The sequence below is a fragment of the Bos indicus genome, unplaced genomic scaffold (genome assembly GCF_029378745.1).
Source record: "Bos indicus isolate NIAB-ARS_2022 breed Sahiwal x Tharparkar unplaced genomic scaffold, NIAB-ARS_B.indTharparkar_mat_pri_1.0 scaffold_57, whole genome shotgun sequence".
NCBI lineage: Eukaryota > Metazoa > Chordata > Mammalia > Artiodactyla > Bovidae > Bos > Bos indicus.
Window position 1 is genome coordinate 290,907 of NW_027223722.1, and position 27,886 is coordinate 318,792.

Genomic DNA, 27,886 nt, shown 5'->3' on the forward strand with positions numbered 1-27,886 from the left:
ACAGTCAGAACTGGACAAGGAACAACAGACGGTTCCAAATCAGGAAACGAGTACGTCAAAAGCTATATATTGTAACCCTGCTTATTTAACTTATATGCAAAGTACATCATGAGAAGCACTGGGCTGGCTGAAGCACAAGCTGGAATCAAGATTGCTGAGAGAAATATCAATAACCTCAGATATGCAGATGACACCACCCTTATGGCAGAAAGCAAAGAATAACTAAAGAGCCTCTTGATGAAAGTGAAAGAAGAGAGTGAAAAAAACGGTTTAAAGCTCAACATTCAGAAAACAAAGATCATGGCATCTGGTTCAATCACTTCATGCCAGATGGGAAAACAATGGAAAGAGTGGCAGACTTTATTTTTGAGGGGGCTCCAAAAATCACTGCAGATGGTGACTGTAGCCATGAATTTAAGACACTTACTCCTTGGAAGAAAAGTTATGACCAAACTAGACAGCATATTAAAAAGTAGAGACATTACTTTGCCAACAAAAGTCTTTCTAGTCAAAGCTATGCTTTTTCCAGTAGTTATAAATGGATGTGAGATTTGGACCATAAAGAATGTTGAGCACCGAGGAGTGATGCTTTTGAACTGTGGTGTTGGAGAAGACTCTTGAGGGTCCCTTGGACTGAATGGAGATCGAACCAGTCCATCCTAAAGGAAATCAGCCCTGAATATTCATTGGAAGGACTGATGCTGAAGCTGAAACTCCAATATTTTGGCCACCTGATGGGAAGAACTGACTCACTGAAAAGACCCTGATGCTGGGCAAGACTGAAGGCAGGAGGACAAGGGGATGACAGAGAATGAGTTGGTTGGAAGGCATCACCCACTCAATGGACATGAGTTTGAGTAAACTCCTGGAGTGGTGATGGACAGGGAGGCCTGGTGTGCTGCAGTCCATGGGGTCCCAAAGAACTGGACACGACTGAGTGACTGAACTGAAGTGAACTGAACTGAATTGTCAGTCTAAATAATTCAGTTATTTAGAAAATACCCACTTTAGATATTAGGGTGAATTATTGGGGGATATCTTAAGGTATATACTCTAAGTATGGAGTTTTCCCAAAAACTAAAAACATAAATACCATATGATTGAGCAATTCCATTTATGGGTATTTTTTCAAAGTGTGTATCAAGAGATGAATGAATAAGCTGTGTTATGCCTGGATTATTACTCAGCCAAAAAGAAGAATGAAATCTTGTCATTTGTGAGAAAATGGATGGACCTAGAGGGTTTTATGCTAAGGAAAATAAGTCAGACAGAGTGACAAATACAGTATGATGTCACTTGAATGTGGAAACTGAAAATCAAAACCAGTGAACCAAAATAACCAAACAGTAATGTAGTCATTGAAACAGAGAACAAAGAAGTTGTTTACAGAGAGGAGAGGGATGTGGTGATGAGAGAGCTCGGTGAGAGAGATTAAGACTTACAAACTTACCTTATAAAATAAATGAGTTTGGGAGACAAATGTACACCATGAGAACACAGTCAATGAGAACAGTCCTTTGGGCAGCTGGAATAAAAGAGCAGGAGAAATATAAGGAATGACAACTAAAATGTAAAGAGCCTTTTTGGAGAGAAATCCTCTGTGTCAGAAGAAAAGAGAGAAACACGCTTAAGCTACAAACGGAGATCAATGATGGATCATGAACTTTTTACCCTGAAAGCAGACTGAGTTCTGAAAAATCCTGACATGCAAGTCTTGAAAGGGTAATATTGATCTCCTATGACTACTGGAATGAGCAGATATGAGAAAACAGAATTCTAAAAGACAATGACAGAAGGATAGATGTTAGAAATAAATTTGCAGTTTCTTAAACAACAAAGACTGAGTTGTGTGAAGGGGGAAATGATCCCAGTTGTAGACACTAAGGTGACTGGCTTATGACAATTTCTTAAGTTCTACCTCTGTTGAGGGGGTTACTTTATACATATGTGTTTTTACAAAAAGTTCTTTTGAAAGTAAATAGATAAAAACATTTAATGAAAAACTTACTTATATATATGGAACATACAGATATATACAGAACATAAAGATAAAACTGTAGATAAAACTAATACTACATCAACGCAGCAAAACAAATGAAGCTGTACTAAATGAGGACTCTCAGGAGAGAGGCAATGAGGCCTCCCCTGATCTGATCCAGATGAGGCTCCTGATGCTGTGTGGGCTCCACCACCTCTGGGGTCCAGGATGGGGTCCAGGTCCAGGTCTTCAGGGATTCAGATGAGAGCCTGCAACGACAACACAGGTGATGGAGTCCCTGGGATGTGCAGAGTCAGACAGAGGAAGGCTCCCTGGGGAGGGTGAGCAGGACCCAGAAGACGTCCCAGCATCTAGACTTGGCTTTGGGGCTCAGATCTGCAGGGCACTGGGTCTGTTTGCTGCTCTTTGCTGAGGGTGTTGTCTGTTAGTAAGGAGTGTCTAGAAATGTTCCACAGGAGCAAGTACACCTGGGCATCTGGCTGGCAAACCTCAACTGATGGGTCCCCTGGACAGTGAGACTCAGGCAAAGGAACAGGGGACTTGGGATTCAGGATTGAAAGCTTGGGTCTCCCCTTCCCTCTAGGCCCTGGAAGGAGCAGGAGGTCAGATGACACAGAGGGTAGGAGAACCTGCCCACCCATCCTAGACAGTAAAACTGCTCCTGAGACCTGAGCATTGGAAATGGACAATCACCTGGAATCTCTGTTTTCCTGAATAATCATTTATAAGCCCCAACCAAACTCTTCTGAGGTTTCTGCTTTTAAACTGTTTTTATATTATAAAAAGTACATTTTAACTGTTTAGCATATTGCAACATTGAAATTTGAGAGAAAACATTCCTTTTCAAACTATAATAAAACAAGATATGTTATTAATGACAGACTTGGGAACAAAATAAAAGGAACATGAGTAACTTGAATTCTGCCACTCATCCCAAGTGGGCTGCTCAGTCGCTTGAGTCATGTCTGAGTCTGAGCAACCCTATGGATGATAGCCCACCAGGTTCCTCAGTCACTGGGATTCTTCACGCAAGAACAGTGGAGTGGGTTGCCATGTACTTCTCCAGTGGATCTTCCATACCCAGGGATCAAACCCTTTTCTTGTGTCTCCTGCATTGGCAGGAGGGTTCTTTACCACTAGCACCACCATCCCAAGTGCACAAAGGACTAAATTGCTTTCTGGTGTGTCTTCAGATGGACACATACACAAAAGAATCTACTGAACCTCCAAATTCAGGTTGAGAGATGCTGCCCTGAGGTGACCTAGGACCCCAGGGTTCCAGATCCTGAGAGACCCCAGACTCGGGCACCCCCAGGCTGGCTGGGACCATCAGGACCAGGGAGCACCCACAGGGATGCAGAGCTGCCAGGTGACACCCTGCCTGCACGACTTCTGGGCACCTGTGTCTCCTTCACTCTGTTCCCAGAGCCCAGGACTGGGGAGGGCAGGGCCGCCCCAACCTCTCTCTGCAGCTGGTGATGGACTAGGGATTCCCCCTGCTGCCTTTAGCGGGGTTGGGAGGGCAGAGCTGGATCCTGCCGAGGGAGATGAGGAAACCCCCACAGGGGGATCTTTAAAGAGAGAACTCTGGAACAGCAGCTCCTGGACACCTGCACATGGTGGCCCCATAGTGCCCCCAGCCTCCCTGCAAATGTAAGAGCTGCCAGAAGAGCCAGTCCAGCAACCTCGGGGGCGTCTGTGGACGGGACCTGTGCCCTGGGGAGACATGCTCAGGGCATCCTCCACTCGTCTGCACAGAGTGTTACCACCCTCTTGTCTCTACATTTGTGGTGACCCTCAGAAGCAGACCCCATGGTTTCTGCTGGTGATTCTGAAGCACCAACAAGCGAATGGGGTCATGACAGAGACACAGGCCCTCGTCTGCCTCACCTTTCACCCCAGGTCCCACGTTCACTCTTGCTCTTCCAGGTCTTCCTCATCATCACTGCTGACTTCTCCTGAAGCAGTCTTCAAAAAGATGACCAGAGATCTTTTTGGTATCTGGAAGGAAGAGATCAGTCAAGCAGGTCCAATCCCTCCCAGGGTAGGAAAGCAACCATATGGGGTAGCTCAGGGCAGTGCAGACTTCATGGGGGCCCTTCAGCTGTGTGGGTCCAGACCTGCTGACTCCAGCCTCAACTCCTGCTCAGGCCACTCGTGGTGACAAAACCAGGTTCAAGAGTGCAGACATGAGGTCAGGAGTAGGGAAATGCTCAGAAAATGGGGGAATAGGACTGAAGATAGATTCATAGATTTTATATAAGCTCCTAGGTCCCCAAGTGCCTATAGAGACCAGGTCCTGCAGAAGGCTAATCAGAAAAAGAGGGAAAGAGGAGAAAGGGAAGGGTTGCAAAGAAGAGTCTATTGATCAGAAAAAGAGAGAACATTTTTAAAAGATACGAAAGAAGAAATAAATGACCTCTATAGTCTTGTTCTCCTCCAAATCCTCAATATGCACCATGCAGTTTCTTGGTGTCTGAGGGCAGCACTCATCTGGAGTGGCTGTGGGAAACCAAAGGGGAGATTTAGAGTCAGGATGTGACCAGGGGACCCTGTGCTCCTCACAACCTGGCCTTGGGACCCCTGGTGCCCTTTTCTCCAGGGACCTCCCAGGGCCTCAGTGTTTCACTTCTGCAATGAAAAAGTGGGTCTTTGACATCCAACATCCTGTTGCCACCCTCAGCTTGTCTACGAGTGATGAGGAATGACACCATTTCCACGCGTTCCTCCTCCAGGTGGTCACTGTCTTCATGCATCTCTGCCCACGACCTTGCTTGCCTCCTTCTCCCGCTGTTTCCCCTCTACTTCCTTCATCATTTATCTCCTCTAGTCACTGTTCTTTTCCTTCCTCCTTGAGTCTCCACCAACCCTAGAGTTCTCCAACATGGAAACATTAGAAGAAGGACCATGTGTGTATGGCCACAGTCTCTAATGAGTCCATTATTTAATTAAACAATCCATCACTCTCAGGAATGGCCTGACATGGACATGAGAATCTTCTGAGTTCTAGGGGAGGGGAGGACAAAAAGTTCACATAACAGAGACTATCCTGTTGCCTGATGTGACCTCAGTGGCCTGGGAGATACTTAATGCTCTCAGCAACACCTTAAGTTTCCCAGACCCTAAGAGAGGATAGAGGCAAACACTTTCAATTTCATTTAGCCAGAAATGGAAAAAAGAAATCCAAAAATATATATGGAACCTCTAAGGACTCCAAACAGACACAATATTCTGGAGAACTAATTTCAAATTTTCTCACCTCCTGATTTCAAAATACAGTACAAAGATATAGGGATCAAAGCTGTATGATAGTGACATAGGAACGCATGCATAGCCCTAAAGACAAGAATAAAGAGCCCCAAGTAAACTCATGGATATAGGGTCAAATGAAATTCACCAAGTTTCTAAGGCAAGAAAAGAGTGAAAGCATAGTCTCTTCAACAGTCAGTAGGATGAAAAGATAACCTACAGAAAATTACAAACAATATATCAGAAAGGGAGATCATACTCAAAGTATATAAGAAAATACCACAACTCAAATGTAAAACAAGTGAAAAAAATGAAAGGTAAATAAATGAGTTGAGGAGTATGCAAAGATTGTGATCAAAACCACCGAGAGCTTCTGTCTGGAGGGAGTATTGGGTTCTAAGATGACCAATCACCCTGAGTCCTGCTGCTCTGAGTCTCTGACCTAGGTTTGGTCAGTCCCAGAAGACCAGGTCAGTAGGGCTCCTAGAACATGTGTAAAGAAAGCCAGCAGCCCCTTCACAGTCTCTAGAATCTGCAGCCATGCTGGTCTCTAGGAACACATGGGCTGCTCTCACGTGGAAGCACCTTCAGCACAGCATCCTTGGGGAGGTGTGGTTCTGAGATGAACTCCAGCAGACTCAGCCCAGGCAGGGACGCAAGAGCACGTGTGCTCTAACTCATTCAACCCTGAGAGCACCCTTTACATGAGGAATAAACAGTGAGGACAAACATGAGGGCAAACCACACGTCCTGAAAATGCACACGGAGAGAGTTCATGTCTCACCCACCACCTGACACTCACTGCCAGAACTTGGTCTCCAGTGTCAAGTGACTATGAGACTTTTGTGCCACTAGGATATGGCCATCATAGGAGAATTTAAACATGAAGCCAAAGTCCTTCATGTATACTACAATGCAGGTAATAACCAGAAGCCAAGCTTTCATATTTGGCAGGTGAAAGGGCAAGGAACAAGTCTTGTGAGAAATGATATTTTAAATCGAAAAGCAAGAAGAAATGACTATAAGCACAACAGAATAAACTACATGGACACATAGCTCTATTATATTGTTAAAATACGAAAAGAACAAACTACAACTCTAGACATATTTCCTTCTTCTTCCTCAGTTTATATTCATCTCTGAAGAAGCAGGTCTAACTCAACTGGTCCAGGAACCCTCTCCCTCTAAATCTCGCCCGAGAGTTGTTCCCTACCTGCATTCTCTTCCACATCACTGCTGCTAGCGTTTTCCAGAAAACACTCTGTAGAAAGATAACCATGAGCAATAATACAGTTATTATACAAGTTGAGCTACCCATTTCTCCTCCTCCACTTGGCTCACACAGCATCTCCCCGGTCTTCCCTCCAGGCTCACAAACCTCCCCTGTGCTTTGTGGAGTCAGAGCCCTTCAAGAAGACGGTGATCACATTTGAACATATTCACATGAGAAAGAGGCTGAGACAATTACCTTTTAACCTTACACTTCTACAGGCCCAATACAGCTCTTACATTCAAGGTTATAAAGCTGAAATGCCAATGCTTATGGACACTTTTGAAATATGGGTAGTGTGACCAAGCCATGTGTGCTTTTTGTGATTGTTTCAATATAACAAGTTAAGTATTGTGGAAATATGTTAATTATATATAGGCAGCTCTAGCTAATGGCTGCTACACTGGAAAGTTCAGCTCTAAGGGCTCCACAGACAAGGAAAAGGCAACTAATTGCCTGTTCTATTTTTCATTTATTCCAGATGATATGATGGCCTGATAAGATCATTCATATGTAGGTATATCTGGGGCTCTTGAACCCAGTCCAGGCACTGGGAGAGTGCTTGTGAACATCCCAATAGTGCTGGAGTGGGTAGCCATTCCCTTCTCCAGGGCATCTTCCCAGCCCAGGAATTGAACTCAGGTCTCCTACATTTCAGGCGGATTCTTTACCAGCTGAGCCACAAGTGAAGCTCGAGAATACTGGAGTGGGTAGACTATCCCTTCTCTAGCAGATAGCCCTGACTCAGGAATCGAAACAGGATCTACTGCGTTTCAGGCAGATTCTTCAACAATTGAGCTACCAGTGAAGCCCTAGTAAGGTGAACACTCAGATTCAAAGAAAATTCTCAGGAGGGAGCTCATTTGTGGGTAGAGGCAAAGGGCATGGCCCAGCATTCGTGTACTACAAGTAACCAGAAAGTAGGTATGGAGGGAAGGGAGGAATATTCACTCTCTTCATGAGCCCATCTTTCCCATCCCTGATTCTAGAGGACCCAAGCAAGGCAGTGGAAAGGGCTTATTAGGAAGTGAAAGTTTTGTGCACTGGAAACCATAGAACACTGTTAAAAGAAGAGACAAGTAATCGGAATACCGTACCATATTCATAGACTGGAATATTTTAGTGTTGTTGACCTTCCTATACTCCTAAAAGTGATGTACATATATATTGAAACCACTTACAAAATCCCATGTCATTTTAATGAAATGGAAAAAAAAAATCTCCCAAACTACGGAACCCAGAAGAAACCCAAAGAACAAAAACAGTCTTGAGAGCAAAGAACAACAATGGGGCCTTCAGGCTTCCTGAATTCAAAACCGGCAAGAATGCCACAGCAGTCAAAACTGTGTTCTACCTGCAGCTAAATAGGCAGAGAGACCAATGAATCGTAAGGAGGGAATCTTGAATACACTGACCCCTGTGGCCAAATGATATTTGCTAAGGTTCTAAAATTATCAAGTGAAAGGATCGTCTCCTCAAAAATCAATAGACAGGCAACCTATAGAATCAAAGAAGTATCTGCAAACTTTGTATCTGAATAAAGAGCCAATATCCCGAATATAAAAGCAACTGCTAAAACACAACTTCACAATAATATCAGGCAAATAACTGACTTTAAAACATGTTCAAAAGCTTCCATAGACATTTCTTCATAGAAGACATAGAAGTGATCAATATACATAGGAAATATGCTTAGCATCACTAAGTAGTAAGTGGGGTACTTAGTGGAAATGGAAACCAAGTCAAAAGGAGGTATCACCTTTCAGGAGGTGTATTATATGAAGAAAATAACAGATGTTGGCAAATATGTAGAGAAGTGGAACTTCCGTGCCTGTTGGTAGGAATGATAAACGGCATAGCCATTATAGAACAGTTTGGAAGTCCCTCAAAAAACTATTAAGATTATCATAAGATCCAGCAATCATTTATTTGAGTTTATTTCCAAAGGAGATAAAACTAGAATGTTTCAGGAGATACCTATAATCTCATACCCATTGTTGCATCGTACACAACAATCAAGATAGAAAAACTGCTCAGTGTCCAAGGGCAGATAAATCAAGAAAGAAAATGTGGTGCATACATACACTGGAATGTGATTGAGTCGTTAAAAATGAAGGCAATCCTGTCATTTGAAGCAAAGTGGGAAGCTACTGGTAAGGATGAAATAAGCTAGTGGCAGGAGGACAAATATTGAACAATTCCATTTACCTGCCGTATCGAAAGCAAAGTTCAGGGAAGCAGAGAATAAAAGGGTGGATCCAAGACCTGGGAAGAGGTTGACACAGGGAGTGTCTGTTCAATGGTTACAGGATTTTAGTGGCAGTATGGAAAATTCTAGAGACGTGCTAAACAACATGGTGCATTGAGTTAACAGGACAGGCTGGACACTTCAAAGGGTAAGAGGCAAAGCTGGAATGAACTTCCTCCATTTATGCCTGGAGCCTCTTCCTTTCTCAGATTCCTCTGAAACTGGGTGTTGTTTTGGCAGCCCTTCTGCCCTTCTGCAGGGGCTGCCTGCAGAAGGAAGGTGCCTCCCCAGTACTGGGGGCCTTGGATGAGGGGGAGAGATTCATTCTGAGGCTCCAACAGAAAGAGTTTGAATGAGGGAAGTGGCAGAGTGGTGAATCATGAGCAATCAAAATCCTACAAGACCTACTAAGTGATGAGATATACTATTAAATGAAGGTGTGGTTGACCCAGTAAAGGGGATTCTGAAACAGTTTTGCTCATTAAGAATCTTATAGGACTTCTATGGTGGCTCAGTGGTTAAGAATCTACCTGACAATGCAGGAGATAGGAGTTCAACCCCTGGTCTGGAAAGATTCCACATGCTGTGGAGCAACTAAACCATGTACCACAACTACTGAGGCCACGTGCCAAACTATGGAAGCCCAAGAGCCCTGGAAGCCATGCTCTGCAACAAACAAGCCACTAAAGTGAGAGGCCTACGCACCACAACTAGAGAGTTGCCCTTGTTCTCCATAAGTAGAAAGAAGCCTGGGCAGCAACGAAGGCCAAGAACAGCCAATAAAAATTTTAATAAAAATTAAGAAGAATCTTGTAAACATCTTCCTCAGTAGTGATGGGATTTGTCTTCCTGGGAAAAGGATGTTCTCTTGGTATAAAATCAATGGATACAGTGAATGTATATACTTTGTTTTATTTTTATACACATAAACATTCATGGTACATTGTGATGGGAAATATTTTGGGGCTGACACCACTAACAGTGATGTTTAGGGTGACAGATATTTTGGAAAACACAACCCAAGAATTCAAACACACAAAGAATCACACTATTCATTATACATAAAAACACATCCAGTCCCATGGACAGAAACCTACACTATTAACCATAATACAGCTTCTTCCTGGAACTACAGTAATCATCCACATTGATCTCTTGTAAATTACTTTCTATCACCAGGGCCCCTATATTCATTCCCAGCAGGAATTTGGAATCAGTTTGGCCTCTACACTAAAACCAGCGAGAAAGCCCCAACTTTCTCATCTACAAAGTTTTTTCTCCCAAAGGGAACGATTCTAGAATACATACCACTTTCACATCCTGAAAGGGCCACCTGCAAGTACAGAAGAGAAGATGCTATGAGGGTAAGATCATATAGATGCACAGTCTTTGGTTCATTTGGTGACAGTAGAAAACCTGATGAGGAGCAGTGTGGAGTCCAGGGAACCCAGCAAGATCAGCACACACATACTCAGGATGAAAGGCATGACCTGTGCCTGGAGGATGGAACTCCAAGTCATTTAGGCTGGAAATTGCACAATTCTTTTCCTAGAAGAAATGTTGCTGCAGGAGAGAGAAATCTGTACTCTACACAGTGTAATGGATGCTAACAATTTTAGTATCTTGTGGACTGAGGAATGATGAGCTGGTAATAAGACTCTCGTCTACATTATTCCAACAAAGGGAACTGTCTCTATATGAAACAAAAACCATCAGAGTCACAACTTAATTCTACTGAAAGAGAAATGAAACAATATTTCTATCTCATACCAAAAAAAAAAAAAACAGCTTGCCTTGGAGAAACACTGAGTCTCTTCTGTGTTGTCACATGGTGGGTTGACTGGCAGGTCCTCAGTGAAGTCTAGAGGGACACAGAGTAGCTGTTAGAACACTGGTGAAGCTGTTCAGGAATCATGCAGGGGGTTTTCTCTTTGTGTGGACACGGGGTGGTGTGTCCAGATGTGGGAGGTTATTAAGCATGAGGTGAACTTGTGTTCATCCATCCTCTTTGGAGGAGGAAGGAAAGTCAAGGAGAGGAAGAAGGAAATGAAAATAGTACTTTGGCTTTCTAGCTAGAGGAACCTAATCAACATGAAATATTCAATCTAAAAAAAGGAAAGCTCTAAAATGTGTGTATTGTTCAATGAAAGAGACCCATGACTCCTCCTGCTTATTGTGAGGTCCTGCTAAATTACCACTGTCCCTTGATTTTTCCCAGATCACTCTTCTCCAGGATCTATAGTTGCCGATATTCTAATCATCATGTTTTGTATGAGACTTTGTACTTGATTAAAAGTGATCTCTGTTAGGGAACTGAATTCAATATTGGGCAAAGTATGCTATTCTCTTAATTCACTAACCAATTTTCTTAAATGAAATCAAATATGCAGTATTTGGCAATACTGAATTCCTGCCATTTAATAAGAGCCACTATGAATGATATCATATTTTTCTATCAATATTTGTTTTTTATAGTGTGCATGTCCACTGAGTCAGTTCCTGTCCACATTCACAAGGGCAATATGTATAGTGGGAAAGTTGATTATAGAAAGCACAGTTTCTCCACCAGGTCTTCTTGGGGAGCTAGAGGGACACAGAGTTGCAGTCAGGACATGGGTGAGGATGCTTATCAATCACTCAGTGTTTCTTTCTTCTTTTTTTTTCTCCTTTTATTTGAAGGGGACATAGGGTCAAGTGTATGCATGAGGGAGGTTAGTAGCTATGGACCGAGCTGCTGTTGAATCATCCTTTTTGCTGAATGAAGGAGAGCAAAGGAGAGGAGAAGGAAAGAAATGAAATAGTTTCTGTGTTTTGACTAGGGATAACGTAAATGATGGGGAAAAAAGTAACACTAAAATGCATGCCAGCTTTCAGTGACAGAGACCCATGAACCTCCTGCCTGTTTAGAGCATCTGTTAAGTGGTCCCTGTCTTCTGGATTTTTTCTCAGATCATCACCTCCCCAGGATCCACATTTGTAGCTACTGAATTTAGAATGTTTTCTCTCAGACTTTGTTCCTGATAAAAAGCAAACTCTGTTAGAGGACTGAATTCAATCCTACCTTTCCAAATAGCTACTATCAACCATGTGATATTCTTTCCCAGTCTTCATTTTCCAAACAATGTTTGCATGTCCACTGAGTCAGTGGCAGTTCATTCACAGAAGTCATACATTTAGTGGGACAGTTCATTGTAGAGAGGAAACATAGGCTGAACGCTGACTTTGTCTAACCCAGGATTACAACAATGTTCAGGAGATTACAACAAAAGGAATGGTCGTTAGACTAACTACCAAGTTCCTCTGTGAGATCTATTTGACACCTTCCATTGACTGTGTGCTACAGGGTCTAATCAATGTAAGTTTATGGTAATGTCACCCAGTACAATGAAATGTTTCCCTGATAGGATCTGCTCTTGTTCTTGTATAAGCAATGACACTAGGATCAACACATATGACCAACATTGTCTACACAAGGCCACACAACTCTCAAGATCTGAGAGCTGACCAGGAAGATACGACCACATGGTGCCTTTTACCCTGATGACTGTGCCAAAGTTGGCTGTTAATCCACCTTTGGTTGCCCTGGGTTTCAGGACAACTGACCCCACCTTAAAATGAGTCTGGAACTCTGGAGCTCTAGTACCTCCAGGCATGGACGTAGATGCAGGGACCCCTTTCTCCATGAGTGAGGACCATGGCTGAGCAATAAGTGCAGGTCAGGCGTCCAGAGCAGACACACTGGGACCACCCATAGGTTCCCAGTTTGGCTTGTCCACTTAGGAGGTCAAGAGCTTGGACTGCTTTTCTCAGCACCATCTCCATTTGAGGACAATGAATATTAACCAAACTTGCGGAATGGCTGAGTTGAGGGAAGAGTCAGGTAATATATAGACAATGTCCAGTGGTGATGAGAAGTGTTGAGACAGTTTATGGTTGACTTGCGCTGTGTAAGAGGGACACATAGCCTGAGGAAACACACATACATAGAGCTTCAGAATCACAACACATGGGCCCACACATGGGCCCACAAACCTGATTCACACAAAGCCACAGTATCTAAACGATGTAGCTGTTTCCAAGTACCATAGAACACTGACATTGTTCTTTTCTGGGAGATCAGTCTCTTCTCTGGACCCCCAGTCTTTACCCCCAATAGGAATCCAGCATCAGGGTGACTCTGGAAAGCTAGCTGGCAAGAGAGCCCCAGAATCATCAGTTAAATTGTTCCTCAGCAGAGGGACGGTCGCTGAATATTTACCATGTTCATTGGCTGCTCCGGCTGCCTGTGATTAGAGAGAAGAGAACAGTGTGAGGGTTGCCAGCACCATGTGTTCTTTGCAGTAACTTTTATGTTATCTGAGTTTTCGTTTTCCTCAGGTAACTAAACTCTTAAAAAAATCAATAGTTCCAAAAGGAAACAGAGAGGACCCTTGTTGAAAAGCCTGGGCTCTTTCACTTAGGATCTTTCAGTTTCCAGGAGGAAAAAATTCTACTGAGGAAAGTACCTACAGTAGTAATTGACAGTGTTTTTTAGTGTGCTTTTGAATCAGGTCTCTGTTGATAACAGAATTAACGTGAATATTTCACCAGCAAGGAATTGCATACATAAGTGCTAATATACATTGTCAGATTACTGTAACTGTATTTCGCTGAATGAAACATAAAGAAGTGAAGAAGCATCTATGTGAGACACAAACAGTTGAGCTTACCTCCAGGGGTTGGAGAGGTGATTCCTCAGCCCCAGCCTGGGGCAGTTCCACCACGAGGTGCTCCTGGGGAGCTAGAGGGAAACAGAAGGCCATCAGGACAGAGGAGAGGCTGCTTCCAAAGATCTCAGGTTTCTTGTTTGTTTGTTTGATGGGACATGGGGTGCAATGTGTACATCAGAGAGGTTAGTAACTGGGGACTGAGCTGCTCTTGAACCCTCCTCTTTGCTGGATGAAGTACAACAAAGGAGACAAGCAGGAAGGCAATGAAAGAGAGTGCCTGCATTTAACTGGTGATAACCAAAGTAGTGGGAAAAGTGAAACATTACAATGCATGCCAGCTTTCAATGACAGAGACGCATGTCCCTCCTGGCTGTTAGAGCTTCTGGGAAATCACACCTATCTTCTGGATTACTTCCTAGATCACTGCATCCTCAGGATCCACTGTTTCAGCTATTGTACTTACCAAGTCTGTGAGACTTTATTCTCAATTAAAAGCAAACTCTTGTTAGAGGACTAAATTCAATACTACCTTTCCAAATAGCTATTATTAATCATGCAATGTTGTTTTCCAGGCTTGATTTTCCAAACAACATTTGCAAGTCCACTGAGTCAGTGGCGGTTCACACTCACAGAAGTCACACTTGTAGTGGGACAGTTCATTATGGAGAGGAAGCATGGAGTGAACCTGACTGTCTCTGACCCAGCTGTGTATGAGATTTACGACAAGAGTCATGGTCACTAGACTATCATGTTCCACTGTGAGCTTTATTTGACCATTTCCCTCGAGTGTGTACTACAGGGTTTAATCAATGTGAGGTTATGGTAATGTTACCCAGTACAATGAAATACACCTCTGATGATAATATGCTTTTGTCCTTGTGTAAACAAAGACAGGAACACCAACACATATGGCTTACACTCTACAAAAGGCCACCCAACACTCAGAATCTGTGACTTTACCAAGAGGATGTGAGTCCCGAGATTCTCTTCCCAATGATGACTGTGCCAAAGTTGGCGATAATCCACCTATGGTTACCCTGGGTTCTTTGACCACTGTGCCCACCTTATAATTATAATGATGGGCATGATCTGAACCCCTGGGCCTGCTAGTACCTCCAGAGATGGATATAGATGCCAGGAACCCCTTTCCACATGACTGAGGATCACGTGGCTGACTGGTAGGAGCAGCTTACTCATTCAGAAGAGCCAAATTTGGATCAATCCTAGGTACTCAGTTTGGCTTTTCCACTAGGAGGTTAAGATTGTGGGCCATTTGTCCAATTGCCATCTTCACCTGAGGAAAATTAGTATTAAGCTATTTGGGGAAATGGATTCCCTGATAGCTCAGTTGTTAAAGAATCTGCCTGCAATGCTGGAGACCTGTGTTTGATCCCTCGCTTTGGAAGATCTCCTGGAGAAGGGAAAGAGTACCCACTCCAGGATTCTGGCCTGGAGAATTCCATGGACTCTAGTGCATGGGGCCGCCAAGATTTGAATACAAACTGAATGACTTTCACTTTCACTTTTGAGGAAAGACTGAGTTGAGGAAAGCATCAGGTAATGTATGGCCAGTGTGCAGTGGTAGTGAGAAGTGTTTAGAAAGTTCACAGTTGACTAGTGCTGTGTACCAGGGAAACATCTCCAGAGGCAACACACACAGACACAGAACTTCAGAATCACACCACCTGGACTCACACAAGGGCCCCCAACCCTGATTCACACAAACCCACAACATCTAAATGATGTAGTTGCTTCCAGGTACCATAGAACACAGACACTGTTCTTTCCTGGGAGATCAGTCTCTTCTCTGCACCTACAGCTCACACCCTAAGTAGGAATCTAGCATCAGGGCCACTCTCCAACCAGAGCCAGTCAGAGAACCCCACCTTTATCAGTTGGATTGTCCCTCAGCAGAATGATGATCCCTGAATATTTACCATGTTCACAGGCTTCCCCAGATTCCTGTGATTGCAGAGAAGAAAACAGAGTGAGTGTCTCAGCATCTTGAATTTTCTGCACTAAGTCTTCTGTTATCTGTTTTTTTTGTCCTCAGGTAACTAGCACTCTTCATTTCAGTGGCTCCAAAATAAAACAGACAGTCTTCTGTTGGGAAGACTGGTCTGTTTCACATAAGATCTCTCAGTTTTAATTTGACCAACGTTTACAAATTGTTTTTCAAAAAGAACACTTTCTGCTGAGCAAAGTACCTACAGTAATAAATGATGCTGTCCTATTTAAATGTCCTTTTGAATCAGGACTGTGTTAATAATAGATTTATCCTCTCTATATTCCCAGCCAAGGATTCGCATGCCTCAGTGGTAACATAAATTGTCAGATTACTATACCTGTGTTCGACTAAAAGGAAAATAAAGCAGTGAAGCTGCAGCCTTGCCCCAGATAAGAGAGGTGCACTTACGTCCACAGTGCTCAGAGGCTCGTCTTCAGCCCAGTCCTGGGGCAGCTCCACCACCATGTCCTCTTGAGGAACTGGAGGGACACAGAACAGCACAGGGACACAGGTAAGGTGCTCACTAACCTCTCAGGAGCCTTTTTTCATTGGAGGGGCATGGGGTGGAATGTATGCATAAGGCATTAGTAACTATGCACTGAGTTGCTGCTGAATCATCCTCTTTTTTGTATAAATAAGAGCAAATCAGAGGAGCTGGAAATAAAGAAACAAAACTTCTGTATTTTAACCAGTGATAACCTAACAGTTCGGGAAAAAAGAAACACTGAACTGCATGCCACCTTTCACTGACAGAGACTCATGAAACTCCTGCCTGTTTATATCTTCTGCAAAACCACCCCTATCCAGAAGGATTTCGTCCTAGATCACTGCCTCCCCAGGATTCAGTTTCAGCTGATGCACTTACTAAGTTTTCTGTGAGATTTTGTTCTTAATTAAAAGCAATCTCTGTTAGAGGACTGAATTCAACCCCTACCTTGCCAAATAGCTATAAACTATCATGTCATGTTTCTTCCTAGTCTTCACTGTCCAAACAATATTTGCACATCCACTGAGTCAGTGTCTGTTCACACTCATTGAAGCCATGCATTTCGTGGGACAGTTCATCATGGAGAGAAAGCATGGGGTAAACGTTGACCTTCTTGGACCCTGATGTGCAGGAGGTTTACAACAAGAGTCAAGGTCACCAAGCAGAGTGTCAAGTTCTACTGTGAGATCTATTTGACACCTTCCCTTCAAAGTGTGCTACAGGGTTTAACCAATGTAAGGCTTAGGGTAATGTCACCCAGTACAAAGAAATATCTCCCTGATGACAATCTGCTTTTGTTCTTGGTTAAGCAATGACACTAGCACCAACAGATATGGTTTGTACGGTCGAAATAAGGGAACACAACTTTCAGATCTTTGAATTGAATTGAATTAAAGATAGGAAACCCAAGGTGCCTTTCACAATAATGACTGTGCCAATGTTGTCAATAATCCACCTATGTTTGCCCTGGGTTCCATGACCACTGAGGCCATCTTACAATGATGGGCACAATCTGGACCTCTGGAGCTCTAGTACCTCCAGGCATAAACGTAGATGCAGGGACCCCCTTGCTCTATGACTGAGGATCCGATGGTTGAGTGATAAGTGCAGGTCAGGGGTCCAGAGCAAACACACTGTGACCACCCATAGGTTCCCATTTTGGCTTGTCCACTTTGGAGGTCAAGAGCTTGGGCTGTTTTTCTCAGCACCATCTCCATTTGAGGACAATGAATATTAACCAAACTTGAGGAATGGCTTAGTTGAGGGCAGAGTCAGGTAATATGTGAACAATGTCCAGTGGTGATGAGAAGTGTTGAGACAGTTCACAGTTGACTTGCGCTGTGTAAGAGGGAAACATCACCTGAGGAAACACACATACATAGAGCTTCAAAATCACAACACATGGGCCCACACATGGGCCCCCAAACCTGATTCACAGAAACCCACAGTATCTAAATGACATAGCTGTTTCCAAGTACCATAGAACAGTGACATTGTTCTATTCTAGGACATCAGTCTCTTCTCTGGACCCCCGGTCCTCACCCCCCGTAGGAATCCAGCATCAGGGTGACTCTGCAAAGCTAGCTGGCAAGAGAGCCCCAGATTCATCAGCTAAATTGTTCCTCAGCAGAGGGATGGTCGCTAAATATTTACCATGTTCGTTGGCTGCTCCGGCTGCCTGTGATTAGAGAGAAGAGAACAGTGAGAGGGTTGCCAGCACCACGTGTTCTCTGCAGTAACTTTTATATTATATGATTATTTGTTTTCCTCAGGTAACTAAACTCTTAAAAAAATCAATCGTTCCAAAAGAAAACAGAGAGGACCCTTGTTGACCCTCTTTCACTTAAGATCTTTCAGTTTCCAGGAGGAAAAAAATTCTACTGAGGAAAGTACCTACAGTAGTAATTGACGGTATTTTTTAGTGTCCTTTTGAATCAAGTCTCTGTTGATAACAGAATTAACGTCAATATTTCACCAGCAAGGAATTGCATACATAAGTGCTAATATACATTGTCAGATTACTGTAACTGTATTTCACTGAATGAAACATAAAGAAGTGAACAAGCATCTATGTGAGACACAGACCGTTGAGCTTACCTCCAGGGGTCGGAGAGGCGATTCCTCAGCCTCGGCCTGGGGCAGTTCCACCACGAGGTGCTCCTGGGGAGCTAGAGGGAAACAGAAGGCCATCAGGACAGAGGAGAGGCTGCTTCCAAAGATCTCAGGTTTCTTGTTTGTTTGTTTGATGGGACATGGGGTGCAATGTGTACATCAGAGAGGTTAGTAACTGGGGACTGAGCTGCTCTTGAACCCTCCTCTTTGCTGGATGAAGTACAACAAAGGAGACAAGCAGGAAGGCAATGAAAGAGAGTGCCTGCATTTAACTGGTGATAACCAAAGTAATGGGAAAAGCGAAACATTACAATGCATGCCAGCTTTCAATGACAGAGACGCATGTCCCTCCTGGCTGTTAGAGCTTCTGGGAAATTACACCTATCTTCTGGATTACTTCCTAGATCACTGCATCCTCAGGATCCACTGTTTCAGCTATTGTACTTACCAAGTCTGTGAGACTTTATTCTCAATTAAAAGCAAACTCTTGTTAGAGGACTAAATTCAATACTACCTTTCCAAATAGCTATTATTAATCATGCGATGTTGTTTTCCAGGCTTGATTTTCCAAACAACGTTTGCAAGTCCACTGAGTCAGTGGCGGTTCACACTCACAGAAGTCACACTTTTAGTGGGACAGTTCATTATGGAGAGGAAGCATGGAGTGAACCTGACTGTCTCTGACCCAGCTGTGTATGAGATTTACGACAAGAGTCATGGTCACTAGACTATCATGTTCCACTGTGAGCTTTATTTGACCATTTCCCTCGAGTGTGTACTACAGGGTTTAATCAATGTGAGGTTATGGTAATGTTACCCAGTACAATGAAATACACCTCTGATGATAATATGCTTTTGTCCTTGTGTAAACAAAGACAGGAACACCAACACATATGGCTTACACTCTACAAAAGGCCACCCAACACTCAGAATCTGTGACTTTACCAAGAGGATGTGAGTCCCGAGATTCTCTTCCCAATGATGACTGTGCCAAAGTTGGCGATAATCCACCTATGGTTACCCTGGGTTCTTTGACCACTGTGCCCACCTTATAATTATAATGATGGGCACGATCTGAACCCCTGGGCCTGCTAGTACCTCCAGGGATGGATATAGATGCCAGGACCCCCTTTACACATGACTGAGGATCACGTGGCTGACTGGTAGGAGCAGCTTACTCATTCAGAAGAGCCAAATTTGGATCAACCCTAGGTACTCAGTTTGGCTTTTCCACTAGGAGGTTAAGATTTTGGGCCATTTGTCCAATTGCCATCTTCACCTGAGGAAAATTAGTATTAAGCTATTTTGGGGAATGGATTACCTGATAGCTCAGTTGTTGAAGAATCTGCCTGCAATGCTGGAGACCTGTGTTTCATCTCTCGGATTGGAAGATCTCCTGGAGAAGGGAAAGACTACCCACTCCAGGATTCTGGCCTGGAGAATTCTCTGGACTCTAGTGCATGGGGCCGCAAAGATTTGAATGCAAACTGAATGACTTTCACTTTCACTTTCACTTTTGAGGAAAGACTGAGTTGAGGAAAGAATCAGGTAATGTATGGCCAGTGTGCAGTGGTAGTGAGAAGTGTTTAGAAAGTTCACAGTTGACTAGTGCTGTGTACCAGGGAAACATCTCCAGAGGCAACACACACAGACACAGAACTTCAGAATCACACCACCTGGACTCACACAAGGGCCCCCAACCCTGATTCACACAAACCCACAACATCTAAATGATGTAGTTGCTTCCAGGTACCATAGAACAAAGACACTGTTCTTTCCTGGGAGATCAGTCTCTTCTCTGCACCTACAGCTCACACCCTAAGTAGGAATCTAGCATCAGGGCCACTCTCCAACCAGAGCCAGTCAGAGAACCCCACCTTTATCAGTTGGATTGTCCCTCAGCAGAATGATGATCCCTGAATATTTACCGTGTTCACAGGCTTCCCCAGATTCCTGTGATTGCAGAGAAGAAAACAGAGTGAGTGTCTCAGCATCTTGAATTTTCTGCACTAAGTTTTCTGTTATCTGTTTTTTTGTCCTCAGGTAACTAGCACTCTTCATTTCAGTGGCTCCAAAATAAAACAGACCAGTCTTCTGTAGGGAAGACTGGTCTGTTTCACATAAGATCTCTCAGTTTTAATTTGACCAACGTTTACAAATTGTTTTTCAAGAAAGAACACTTTCTGCTGAGCAAAGTACCTACAGTAGTAAATGATGCTGTCTTATTTAAATGTCCTTTTGAATCAGGACTGTGTTAATAATAGATTTATCCTCTCTACTTTCCCAGCCAAGGATTCGCATGCCTCAGTGGTAACGTAAATTGTCAGATTACTATACCTGTGTTCGACTAAAAGGAAAATAAAGCAGTGAAGCCGCAGCCTTGCCCCAGTTAAGAGAGGTGCACTTACATCCACAGTGCTCAGAGGCTCGTCTTCAGCCCAGTCCTGGGGCAGTTCCACCACCATGTCCTCTTGAGGAACTAGAGGGACACAGAACAGCACAGGGACACAGGTAAGGTGCTCACTAAGCTCTCAGGAGTCTTTTTCATTGGAGGGGCATGGGGTGGAATGTATGCATAAGGCATTAGTAACTATGCACTGAGTTGCTGCTGAATCATCCTCTTTTTTGTATATATAAGAGCAAATCAGAGGAGCAGGAAAGAATGAAACAAAACTTCTGTATTTTACCTAGTGATAACAGTTCGGGAAAAAAGAAACACTGAAATGCAAGCCACCTTTCACTGACAGAGACTTATGAAACTCCTGCCTGTTTATGTCTTCTGCAAAACCAGCCCTATCCTGAAGGATTTCTTCCTAGATCACTGCCTCCCTAGGATTCAGTTTCAGCTGATGCTCTTACTAAGTTTTCTGTGAGATTTTGTTCTTAATTAAAAGCAATCTCTGTTAGAGGACTGAATTCAACCCCTACCTTGCCAAATAGCTATAATCTATCATGTGATGTTTCTTCCTAGTCTTCACTGTCCAAAGAATATTTGCACGTCCACTGAGTCAGTGTCTGTTCACACTCATTGAAGCCATACATTTCGTGGGACAGTTCATCATGGAGAGAAAGCATGGGGTAAACGTTGACCTTCTTGGACCCTGGTGTGCAGGAGGTTTACAACAAGAGTCAAGGTCACCAAGCAGAGTGTCAAGTTCCACTGTGAGATCTATTTGACACCTTCCCTTCAAAGTGTGCTACAGGGTTTAACCAATGTAAGGCTTATGGTAATGTCACCCAGTACAAAGAAATATCTCCCTGATGACAATCTGCTTTTGTTCTTGGTTAAACAAGGACACTAGCACCAACAGATATGGCTTGTACTGTTTAAACAAGAGAACACAACTTCCAGATCTTTGAATTGACCAGGAGGATATGAATCCCAAGGTGCCTTTCACAATAATGACTGTGCCAATGTTGGCGATAATCCACCTACATTTGCCCTGGGTTCCATGACCACTGAGCCCATCTTACAATGATGGGCACAATCTGAACCTCTGGAGCTCTAGTACCTCCAGGCATAAACGTAGATGCAGGGACCCCCTTGCTCCATGACTGAGGATCCCATGGTTGAGTGATTAAGTGCAGGTCAGGGGCCCAGGGCAGACACACTGGGACCACCCCGACGTTCTCAGTTTATCCTTTTCCACTTAGGAGGTCAATAGCTTGATCCATTTTTTCTCAGCACTGTCTCCAGTCCAGCAAAATGAATATTAACCAAACTTGAGGAATAACTGAGTTGAGGAAAGAATTAGGTAATCTATAGCCAGTGCACAGTGTGATAAGAAGTGTTTAGAAAGTTCACAGTTGACTTGTGCTGTATAAGAGGGAAACATCTCCTGAGGAAACACACACAGACAGCTTTAGAATCACACTGCATGGGCTCACACATGGGACACTAACCCACGCATCTAAATGATATAGTTGTGTCCAGGTACCATAGAGCACAGACATTTTCTTTCCTGGGAGATCAGTCTCTTATCTGTACCCCCTCCCTTCACCCCTTTTAGGAATCCAGCATCAGGGCGACTGTCCAAACAGAGCTGGCAAGAGATTGCCGCCTTCATCAACTAGATTATTTTCATCAGAAGGATTATCCCTGAATAATTACCATGTTCACTGGCTTGTTCACGTGCCTGCAATTAGAAAGAAAAAAACAGTGTGAGGATGTCAGTGTCTTCAGTACTGTGTATTCAGGTCTTTTATTCTCTTTTTCTTGTCAGAAAACCAAATGGGAATGTGCTGTTCAGTCTGTAGCCCCAAAAGAATAATAGAGGACACCCCAACATAATAATAGAGGAGGTTGGAGCTCCTCCTGAAAGAGGTCTCCAGCTCATTTTCACCAGTAGTTAAAACTTTCATTTCAGGAAGGAACAGTTTCTGCTGAGGAAACTGCTCCCGATTCCAGTTTTTAATTTGTGTTGTCATTTTTGAAAACCATCCTTTTGAATAAGTTATCTCCTGGGAGAAATTCATCCATCAAATCAAAAACTCTTTATATGAACTGTCTTGCGTATTTTGAACCTTTATCTGAATTCAGCTAGAAAATAAAGTCATGAAGCAACACTTTTATCTCAGATGAATAGAAGGCACTTACTATGGAGTTGGGCGGAGCCTCCTCCTCCAACCTTGAAACGGATAGCCCCTCAAGATCGTCCTCAGGGAGCTCTAGGAGGACATAGAGGAATTGTCAGGACATCTGTGATGCTGATCGAGAAGACCTTGTTAATGTGGACACATCAGGGGAGTGTGTGGATGTGGGTGATTAATAAGTGTTGGCTGAAATCTGCTGGACAACCTTTCTCTTGGGTGGAGGAAGGCAAAGGAGATGAACGTTTCAGAAATGAGTCAGAGAGCCTTAAGCTTTCTGGCTAAGGGGAACCTGATCACCTTGAAACTCGGTCTGACAGAGGGAAGCACTAAAAATCACACTATGCTTCAGTAGTCATATAGAGTTGTGAGACTTGGACCATTAAGACGGCTGAGTGCCAAAGAATTAATGCTTTAGAATAGTGGTGCTGAAGAGACTCTTGTGAGTTCCTTGGACAGCAAGGAGATCAAACCAGTTAATCATAAAGAAAATCAATCAGGAATATTCATTGGAAGGACTGATGCTGAAACTTCAATACTTTGGCTGCCTGATGTAAAGAACAGGCCCACTCCAAAAGCCCCTGATGCTGGGAAAGACTGAGGGCAGGAGGAAAAGAAGGGGCCACAGAGGATGAGATGTCTGGATAGCATTATCAACTCAATGGACATGAATTTGAGCAAACTCAGGAAGATAGTGAACGACAGGGAAGCCTGGTGTGCTTCTGTCCGTGGGTTCACAGACGTAACTTAGCGACTGAGCATTGTCATCAAAAATACATTGTATTTATTCTTTTCATAATTTTTAAGAGTTAAAAAGTTCCATCAGTTCAGTTCAGTTGCTCAGTCGTGTCTGACTATTTGTGACCCCATGAATCGCAGCACACCAGGCCTCCCTGTCCATCACCAAATCCCAGAGTCCACCCAAACCCATGTCCATTGAGTCGGTGATGCCATCCAACCGTCTCATCTTCTGTCATCCACATCTCCTCCTGCCCTCAATCTTTCCCAGCATCAGGGTCTTTTCAAATGACTCAGCTCTTCACATCAGGTGGCCAAAGTATTGGAGTCTCTGCATCAACATCAATCCTTCCAATGAACACCCAGGACTGATCTCTTTTAGGTTGGAATGGTTGGATCTCCTTGCAGTCCAAGGGACTCTCAAGAGTCTTCTCCAACAGTGCAGTTCAAAAGCATCAATTCTTTGGTGCCCAGCTTTCTTTATAGTCCAACTATCACATCCATACATTACTACCGGAAAAAGCATAGCCTTGTCTAGACGGACCTTTGTTGACAAAGTAATGTCTCTGCTTTTTTGATATGCTGTCTAGGTTGGTCATAACTCCTTCCAAGGAGTAAGCGTCTTTTAATTTCATGACTGCAATCACCATCTGCAGTGATTTTGGAGCCCAGAAAAATAAAGTCAGCCACTGTTTCCCCATCTATTTGCCATGAAGTACTGGGACCAGATGCCATGATCTTAGCTTTCTGAATGTTGAGCCTTAAGCCAACTTTTTAACTCTCCTCTTTCACTTTCCTCAAGAGGCTCTTTAGTTCTTCTTCAGTTTCTGCCATAAGGGTGGTCTCATCTGCATATCTGAGGTTACTGATATTTCTCCCGGCAATCTTGATTTTTCTGCATTCACAATTTAGTGTACCTATCAACACCATCTACATCTTTTTCATCAGATCCAATATAACCTCTGTACTCATTAAGTCATAATCCACCTTCTCCGTTGCCTCCTTGCTTTGGTAATTTCTATTTCCAGCTTCCATGAGTTAGCCTATTCTGTGTACCTTAAACCATTGGAATCATACAATATTTATCTTTCTGTGCCTGCCTTATTTTACTAACTATAATAAATTTTTGTGTTAAATTGTCCACCCATTTTGTAGCATATTTCAATCTTTAATTCATTTTTATGGCAGGATATTATTCCATTCTGAGTACATATCACAATTCATTTATCCATTTATCACATGATGGTCTTTGGGTTGTTTCTAGTATTTAAATACTAATAATACACTGTGAACATTAGTGTGCAGATTTCTGTATGGTACTATAATTTAAATGTGCATATTTAAAATATCACTGAATATAACAATACAAAGTGTGAATGTTAGGTGAACTAATATGTTAGACTTTGAATTACTAAAAATATATTTTGTCACTAATTGTAAAAAAATGTACCACACATATGTTGTCTGTGAGTAGAATTTGATAACTGAAACTGAAATGATATGATATTGTAATTTTCTGTATAATCCATACAACTTTTATGTCAATGTAATCCTGCTTTAAATAAAGTCCAATAATTTAAAGATATCTTGAAACATGACTTCAGGGGGGAACACATCACACCTAGTGTTAAAAAAGTAGCTAATGTCCAAACCATAGCTAGAGACAATCTTCACTTTTAAGCATGAACCAAATGCTGAATTTAGAATGCATCTTTCCTTTCATAGTTAAAGCAGTACCAACTGATATAGTTTCAATGAACACATGAAATAAAAGAACATTGCTTAATATTTCTGTTTGCTTTCTTAAATATGAAGCCCTGAACATACTACAATAATCATTCTTGAATTAACTTAATGAGAAAATTTCCACAGTACCTTCAGTCGAGTCACTTATAGGGTGCACCCTATTATGTGGCCAACAACAAACTCTCTTCATCCAGCTGGTTCTTGATGTTCATGACATCCGAGGGATGTTTCTTTTCGCCTTCTGGATGAGACCTCCTGTGAAATGCATTATAATGGTGAGAGCTGTCGACATCTTGCCGGCAGAGGACCACCCGGGAGCTAATAATAATTGATCCATAATTCAATCCTCTGGTCCCCTTCCTCACCAGATGCCTAGCAAGGCTTCCTGAATTCAAAGTGGACTTAGGAAGATCTGCAGTTTGATGTGCACTGAAAACATCCAACAGACTGGCTGTGTGTGCAAATATCTCTATTTAACTGAGACCTAGAAGCTCAGCAGAGCATGGTGACCATGACTGACGGACTGGATTCAAATCACATTTAGGAGAAGCAGGTACTTGGGAAAGACATATGGATCCCTCTTTGCCTCAGTTCCCTGTCCTGAGTGAGAGAAATGTTAACATGCCCTATTTTTAGAGCTATGAGGCCAAGAATGATTAAGTACAGGTAAAATATTAGAAAAATAAAGGAGGGACTTCCCGGGCAGTCCAGTGGGTAAGAATCTGCCTCGCAATGCAGGGGATGGGGTTTGATTTCTGGTTGGCAAACTCCGGTCCCACATGCCTCTGAGCAGTTAAGCCCACATGTTGCAACTACTGAGCTCAAGCACCACAACTGAAGAGTCAGTGCCCTGCAATGAAAGATCTGCACAATGTGATGAAGATCCCTTGTGCCACAACTAGGACCCGATGCAGCCAAATAAATGATAGATAGACAAATAAATAAATAGAAAAGTAAAGGACTGGTGCTTCATAATGCCTCTGTAAGTGTTCAACCTTGAATGATGGCAAGAATAAGATGGACCTTCAGTAGTGGTTGAAAGCAGAGAGGGCATTTTGATGGCTCCAATAAGTGGGGATGGAAGCTTATTCTTCAGCTTTTTCACAGAAACAAGTTTTTATAGCTCATGGAGAGTATCTATTATCACTTCTTCTGACACCCAGCCCTGTTCAAGAGGAAGGGTGGCTAAAGTGTGGGCTGTAATCCATATGTTACATTAGACAGTGTTGAAATTTAGAGAGATGAAGTGATTTTCCAAGGGTCACACAATGATAAATAGTGGATCTGGGACAGGATTGTACATGGTTCCCTGAGGACACAGATGCCTGCACCCCTGAGACCTGTGCTAAAACCCCTTACCCAGGACCTCAACCCTACCTCCAACTCAAATTATCCTGCCCCTAGTTTTCTGGGGATGAGAGCTGATGCCCTGAAGAAGGTGCCTCAGCCTTAAAAAGAGCTCAAATCCTCCTTCTACCACTCATCTCTATGTTTCAGTTCCTGATCCAAAATACAAGTTTCCTCTGAGCAAAGCTTCTCAGAAAGACCACAGGATTCCAACTCTGTCCATCCTCCAAAGCTTCTTCACACACTCAATCATCTCACGAGTAGCCTTCCCAAAGCCCAGTTCACCTTGCTAAGTGACCAGTGGTCTGTTTGGCCAACAAGTTGGCTCAGAGCTCAGAACCTTCTAAACCAAAGGGCACATGATGGCTCTACCAAGAATTAGCTTCCTTTTAACTTGACCAAGTCTGGATGAGCACTTAATGTGAGTTAACTGGGGAGGTGGCCATCTGTGCTGGCCTTTGGAATCTTAACTAAGTCTGAGATGCTCAAAGTCTCACAACTGATCTGAACACTTATTTGACCAGCCTGGACCAAGTGATAGCTAAGAATGGGCAGGAGTTCAAACTTTCCCCACTAAAATTCTGACTCTATCAACTTCTCATCATGATCTAGACCCAGTAGTCAAGACTACAGAGCCCCATATTCTTTTTGAAAATCATCTCCATCCTCACAGCCTGGAGATTCTAACCCTAGATTCTCCTTGAGGATCAACAGACAAGCTCTCCTTCTCTCAGTGACCAAATGTTCTTCCTACTAACCCAACAACACTATGCCATCTCACTAAACTCCTTGGCAACAGCCAAACAATGATCCAGCCCACATCCACTCATGGGAATCCCACCAGTAAATCCCAGTTTCTTTCCTTCTTAAGTCTCTAGATTTACACTGCTAGTGTTTGTAATTTGGGCAGCAACATTTGAGAAGAGTTGAGATGTAATTCCCTTTTACTATAATGTCTGATGTTGGGGAGACATCATGGTTCTCCTCTGTTAGTTCTTTCCATCTGTTCTCTGGTGTACAAAACTGGCATTGGGAAATTGGAAATCTAGGAAGATATTTAAGGCAGCCAGCTGACAGTAGAATCAAAATATAATTTAAGGAATAATACAAAACTATAAAACACAGTTATAACTCTGTATATAAATTAGAGTGATGGAAAAGAAAAATAATTAAAAAAAAGATGAGGAAAATTCATCAGTAAAGGTTAACCAGCCCATTTGAAGGAACAACGTTCAGAGGAGCAGTGGGAACCTACCTCCCAAACAATTCAGGTTACCCATTTCTCTTTGCCACCATACAGCTCTCAGCTCGCAAACACACTGAATGTGGAATGTGTATCACCACATTACCATGGTGACCACACATCACAGAACCTTCAGAATT

The 27,886-nt window shown here is 43.0% G+C and overlaps 1 protein-coding gene across 1 annotated transcript; it reads right to left on the reverse strand.

The window, feature by feature from the left end:
- Positions 1-85: 85 nt before the first annotated feature.
- LOC139181999 (uncharacterized) lies at positions 86-27,886 on the reverse strand. The gene is made up of 14 exons (XM_070785473.1): positions 27,759-27,886; positions 25,286-25,411; positions 22,680-22,750; positions 22,194-22,218; positions 20,491-20,561; positions 20,011-20,035; positions 18,068-18,138; positions 13,025-13,049; positions 10,560-10,627; positions 10,075-10,099; positions 6,462-6,509; positions 4,419-4,501; positions 3,890-4,000; positions 86-2,247 (listed from the first exon to the last, which is right to left on the reverse strand). Exons 2-13 carry the CDS (start codon positions 25,344-25,346, stop codon positions 3,911-3,913), a joined length of 663 nt encoding a protein of 220 aa, XP_070641574.1. The 5' UTR covers positions 25,347-25,411; positions 27,759-27,886; the 3' UTR covers positions 86-2,247; positions 3,890-3,910.